The sequence below is a fragment of the Apaloderma vittatum genome, unplaced genomic scaffold (assembly GCF_000703405.1).
Source record: "Apaloderma vittatum isolate BGI_N311 unplaced genomic scaffold, ASM70340v1 scaffold29579, whole genome shotgun sequence".
Lineage (NCBI taxonomy): Eukaryota > Metazoa > Chordata > Aves > Trogoniformes > Trogonidae > Apaloderma > Apaloderma vittatum.
The window spans coordinates 14,357-20,174 of record NW_009736344.1 but is presented as its reverse complement, the minus strand read 5'-3'; the positions used below and the strand labels follow the sequence as shown (position 1 = coordinate 20,174).

The following is a 5,818-nucleotide window of genomic DNA, read 5'->3' as shown; positions in this document are numbered from 1 at the left end:
AGCAGGGGCTGGGGCAGAAGTAGGATGTCCCATCCTAGCCCTGTGATAGGGGCAAGGGTCAGAGCTCTCCACTCCAACTGCTGAAGGGATGTCTGCGTCAGTACCCTCCTACTTCTCCCCCAGGAATGGCCTGAAGAGGTGATCAAGTCTTGGCACTAGTGTGCTTCAATGGAAACAAAGCAGTGCACTTTAATGCTACCAAGGGTTTCACAAGCAAACCTGAGCGCTGTCCCTCCGTCACTGCTGTGGCTCGTGGCCAGGCCAGCAGTGGCTGGGGTGCAGGGACTGATTCTCTACAAGCTCAGAAGAACAAATCCCATTTACTCCTGGCCTGGTCTCTGTACAGTTCTCCCACACTTCAGATGCAGAGGAGGGCTGAGCCCCACATACCCACCACCTTTGACAGACTTGGTAGCACCCCACCACTAGGCATCTCCATGGGGATAGGGCTGCAGAGGATGTGCTGCTGGGGCACACTCCAGTGGTTCCTCCCCAGCAGCACTGTTCTGTCCCTGGCTGGATGGACAGACCGCAGGTTAAAGGGTCCCGTGCTGCAGTTTCCCCAGCATCTTCTTGACCTCACTCTCAACTCGTAAGAACTTGGCTTTCCTCCAGGGGCTGGCAGTCTGTCTCCGGCTGCTTTCCAGGTCCTGCAGGATGAGGACAAGGTGCTGCCGAACCCGTTCACGGTCCCAAAAAGGTAGGTTCCTCTGCACAATGTTCAGGATGTGGGACCAGTAGTCAGAGACATCTGTGCCTGCTGTAAGGAAGACGAGTGCTCTGACACCATCCTGGTCCATGCGCAGGCTATGAAGTGCCCGTTTGCCATCCTCACTTATGTCATTGAAGTATAGGCTGCAGGTTGAGAGAAAAAGAGCACTGTAAGAGCTGGGGAACAGGATGCAGAGGCAGAGAGGGGCTCCCCGCTCGCTGACACAGGGAGGAACAGGCAATGTCAGAGGCATTGCCTGCAAGAGGGAAGAGATGGGGCAGAGTGAACTCACTGCACTTTGTCCAGCGTCTCGTGCTTTTTGGCCACCTCCACCACATGCAGGGCAGCTGCGTCCGTCAGGGAATTGTAGCCCAAGTTCAGCTCCTGGAGGTGCTGGTTCTCGGCCAGGTGCTGAGCAATGACCTTGGCACCCTGGTCCCCCAGTGCGGTATGCAGCAGGGACAAATGGGTCAGCGAGCGGTTGCCTGCCAGCGCCTCGGCCAGGTACTGTGCCCCCTGCTCACCCACAGGGTTATTTGCCAGCCTGTGGACACACGAGCTCAGGGCAATGCCAAGGCTGGGCAGGGGACCCAGGTAGAGCCCACGGTGGGCAGCAGGGCCAGTTTCATGCAAGGACAGGGGCAGTACTCACCGCAGGTTGCTCACCACACACTTGTCATGCAAAAGCAGGTCACGGATTTCCTTGCAGGCGTCAGAGCCCAGGCTGTTGAGCTGCAGACTGACGCAGAAGGAGTCATGGGGGTGGCAGGACCAAAACGGCTGTTAACCTGTGGGCCTGGCAACCCTGCTTCTCCCATTTTCCCTGGCCTTCCTCATCACCATCCTACCTGGGCTCCCCAGACAAGACCACTCAAGACTTCCTCACCAAAACGGACCACACAGAAACTGCATCAGAGCATGGCCAGCAGAGCCAGTGCCAGCAGCAGCAAGGGAGGGGAAGGGGGTGCAGGATCCGCAGAGGGTGGGTGAAGCTCTGCGGAGGGATCAGGACCCCACCACGCCCTCCGGAGCATCTGGAGGAAGAAAGTGGTGCACAGCCCAGCTGCACAGCCTAGTTCTTCTCTGCAGAGCACGGCTCGCCCTCCCCTGGGCGACAGGAAGACTGCAGTTCCTCGGACCGAACGGAACCCAACCCAGGCTGAGTTAGTAGCTGCAGAACTCGCTACAGCGGGGGTGCTGAGTGGCTCCGAGGGACCAAGCAATAGGAGGGCAGCTGGCAGCCCAGCCTGTGGTGCCAGATGCAGAAAGCTGCCTTCAGCGTCCTACGGGAGGTGTGTCGGGACTGCAAATCCCAGCATGCAGAGCCCTGGCAAGGCTGCTCAAGGAGTGTTGCATGGTGGAAGCTGTAGTCCCCTAGGTCTGCGCTGAGGATAAACAAGTGTGTCCGTGCCCTTACCTAACTTTGCCATGCCCAGGCTCCTCGTGTATCCCTGTGATGGGCAGCAGTGTGGGAGAGCCCAAATTCTAAGAACCGCCCAAGGGCAGAATAAGGTGGTACTCACTGGAGAGCTTTGCATCGCAGCAGGACAGGGAAGAGGATCTTCAAGCTGCTCGTGTCAAGGTTGCAGGAGGTCAGATTCAGCTCCTCCACTTCGTGGCATGTAGTGCCCATGACAGACGCCAGGACAGAGCACTTGAGAGGGGTCATCTTGACAGATGACAGGTTGACAGTTCGGAGGGAGCGAATGGCCTCGGCTGTGAAGCGCTCATTTTGGAACTCATGCAAGAAGAAGAGGTAGTCCATGAGCTCAGAGGGGGGCAACCCCTTGCGGCTCTTCCTGATGACTGTCTTCTTCATAGCCTTGGCGATCTCAAAGGCTGCCAGGTTCTTGATGGAGCAGCCCAGCTGCTCAAGGATGGCACGGTTACGGCGAGACAGTATCCCACCCATAAAGATGGGGAAGAGCTCAAAGACCTCGTCATCAGGGGCCTCATCAGGGTGGCGCATGGGGCCTTCCACACCCAGGATGCTGGAATTGATTTGGTCCAAGACATCATCATTGTAGTAGTCCTCCTCTTTGAACAGCTCCTCTGCCATGGTGTGAGCAATAGCATCCCGGTCCTTACCGCTCAGCCGAGAGAAGTAGCGAGGGAAGATTTTGAGCAGGTTGAAGAGCACTGGCAGGAAGCGCAAGGGCAGCACCTTGGAGATGATGGTCAGCACAACAGTGACATCTTCACTAACCTTCCCAATGACCTCTGACAGCTCCTTCCCCACTCTTTGTGCCAGGGTCTTCTTCTCACCGAGCACCACATACAAGGCTGCAAGATATTCCTGCATAGCAGGGATGGTGAAGACAAAGGTGTGCTCTTTGCCTGGCTGCACACAAGGAGTGAGAAAAAAGCGGAAGACATCACTGCGGAAAACCTCCAGGAGGTTGAGCTCGCTTTCAGTCTTCATCTCTACCTCAAAGCACTGCTGCAAGTCATCCTCTGAGAAGCACGTCTTGCGGGACATCACCCCTTCGTAGGCCAGCTTGCCCACCGTCTTGGACACGTACTTCATCATGGAGATGTTGGTGGGGTCAGTGCTGTCCAGTACCTCCCCGCTGAAGTTGAGCCTCAGGAAGCTGGTGTAGATGCCAGTCAGGGTCTGGCTGGGAGGCACCGTCCTGGTGAAGTAGAGGAAGTGCAGCGTGGTGCACCCCAGCCAGCAGTAAGAGGGCAAGAAGCAGGCAGCGGCTATCTGGTTGTGGCGCTCCAAGTTTCTTGACAACATCTCCACCAAGTTTTCCTGCTCACCTGAGCTTCTGCTTGCACTGCCCTCTCCACTGCAGCCAGGCTGGCTGAGACGCATCTGGAAGTAGAGCTTCTGCAGGTTGGTGTCAGAGAAGCCACAGATCTCAGCATAGCGGCCCACGTACTTGCCAGGGATCCGGCGCACGGCTGATGGGCGCGTGGTGACAATGATGCTGGCCTGGAAGCAGAGGGCTCTGTGAGTTTTGAGGTATTCCCTCTGCGGCTTTGATCTGAGCTCAGCAGGGTCCCAAGCGCGTAACCCACATATAGGTGAACAAGGATCACACCAACCAGGGGATGGGATTCAGGAGCTGCTGCCCAAAGGGTGTTGGTTCAAATCTGGCCCAAGTAGAGGGGACGGAAGACCTTTCCCCTTCCCCCGCTAGACATATATCGAGTCTGGAAGACCACAGCCCAGCAGACTGCCTTCTTTGCCTTGTCAGACCTCCCCAAAGATCCCACAGAGAAAAACTAGTAGCAGTGATTTGAGGCCACCTTGGTGAGTCCCTCTACAAATGGAGGCTTCCTGTTCACTTACAGCCAAGCTGGACTACAGGCAATCAGCACAGTGACCATGACTAAAATGCCCTGGGGCTCATCCCCAGCTTTTCTCCAGCATGAAGAAGCTGGAGGGAAACACTGACCTCTGGCAGAAGGTATTTTCGCAGCAGGTTGACCACGATGGCAGAGGGTGGCACAGGCTCATTAGGGTCACAGCACAGCTCTGTGCCAGCTAGCCGAAAGTCCAAGTTGAGGCGCTCCAGGCCATTGAGGATGAAAAGCACCTTGAGGTTGGAAGCACCTAGTGTCGGCACCACATCCCGAAGGTGCTGGTACTTCTTGGTTATGAGGCGTCGCAGGGAGATGGGAGCATGACTATGGGACAGGTCCTCACAGGAGAATGGGATGACCAACTCAAAGCGGGGTAAACGACCGTGGCACCAGTCCACCACCATCTTCTTGATGAGAGTGCTCTTCCCTGTGCCCACAGTGCCATACAGCACCACATTCTTTACCTGCCGCCCGCAGGCATCCACATCGAAAAGGTTGTGGAGGCTGATAACCTGGCTGCAGGGCTGCTGGAGCTGGTTCTGGATGGTTAAGTCAGGTGAGGGCTTCAGGATCTCCTCCAAGGAGCTCTCCCGGATCACTGGATCCACATGGACTGCGTCCAGTGAGAAGGAAGGGCCAAATTGCCTCTCTTCATTGGGCTGGTGGCTGAACCATGCAGACAGGCTCTTCTGGTGTTTCTTGATGGCATCTGGGAAGAGGAAAGTGCTCTCACTGTCACTGGAGGAAAGGGCTTCTCACTGGTAGGTGACTGAGGAAGCTACTTGCCCCAAGCCACTGCAGTGAGATGGCTGCAGAGAGGAGGACAGAAACCAGTTCTTGCTAACCCTCACACTGCCCAGGACAGCAGCTGTCCCCAACCCACTGTGTGGGACCCTCCATCTTCTTCCGTGCAGGGCTGCAAGCTTACCAGAAGACACCACGTTCCTAAGGTGGGACAGGCCATGGCGAGAGGCTCTGGGCTGGACGGAGGACTCCTGGGACCCTCCCTGGTAGCGAACACAGACCCTGCAAGAAGAGGCAGTGTCACGTGAAAGACAGAAGCCAGCAGCTTGAAAGACAGAAGCCAGCTCACTCCTTCCTTCCCGCACACCAAGGGAGAGCACAGGGCCAGGGCAAGGACATGGCTGGGAACTGAAGAAAGGTCAGCAAGCCATGTGCTGCGCATCCCCAGCAAACTCATGGTGAAGCAGAGATGTTGGCTTGAATTCAGAGCAGGCAGAGTGTTGGGTCTGTGCTGTTTTCTAAGTGGAGGCAAAGCAGTGTCTCTGCCCACAGAGCCCCAGTAGTCCCAAGGCAACCAGCTTAGGCACCCAGGTCCTATGGCAAACAGCCACAGGGCAGAACGGGCCAGACCCCAGCTGTGTGGCACTGTACCTGGGGAGGGAGATGCCACTTGTGCAAAGAATCTTCCCGAGGAAGTAGCAGCCTGCAGTGCCTGGGCGGGAAGGAAGGACACACACAGTCAGGGATGGCCTTCTCCAGCCCAGCAGAACTAATACCGCCAAGCTCACTGGCTTTACATCTTGCCGAGGTGAATACAGACTGCACAGGCTCCTCTGTGCAGCTGGGGAGGGAGGTCCACCAGGCACAGAACTTCTCGACAGCAGGACAGATTCAGGGTCACAGGCTCACAGGTACAGAGCCCGGCTCACCTGGCACTGGAGCAGCGCTCAGATACACACGCCGGGTCCCCCTGCTCCCTGGCAGGGATCGACACAGCTGAGGCCAGCTGCCCCAGGGCAGGCAGCTCTTGCATTGCATGGCCCGTGACAT

At 56.9% G+C, this 5,818-nt stretch overlaps 1 protein-coding gene across 1 annotated transcript; it reads right to left on the bottom strand.

Annotated features, from left to right (window-relative positions):
- Positions 1 to 536: 536 nt before the first annotated feature.
- On the bottom strand, positions 537 to 5,818 carry NLRX1 (NLR family member X1). The gene is made up of 8 exons (XM_009876944.1): positions 5,698 to 5,818; positions 5,420 to 5,480; positions 4,953 to 5,050; positions 4,117 to 4,733; positions 2,236 to 3,650; positions 1,365 to 1,451; positions 1,005 to 1,256; positions 537 to 855 (listed from the first exon to the last, which is right to left on the bottom strand). The coding sequence occupies exons 1-8, from the start codon at positions 5,816 to 5,818 to the stop codon at positions 537 to 539; spliced, it is 2,970 nt and encodes a 989-aa protein (XP_009875246.1).

Coding starts and splice junctions, on each gene's coding strand:
- NLRX1 (XM_009876944.1), bottom strand. CDS start 5,818: ATGTCACGGGCCATGCAATGCAAGAGCTGCCTGCCCTGGGGCAGCTGG. Junction 5,051..5,419: donor AGTGGCATCTCCCTCCCCAG/GTACAGTGCCAC, acceptor CTCTTCTTGCAG/GGTCTGTGTTCGCTACCAGG. Junction 3,651..4,116: donor GAAAATACCTTCTGCCAGAG/GTCAGTGTTTCC, acceptor CTCTGCTTCCAG/GCCAGCATCATTGTCACCAC.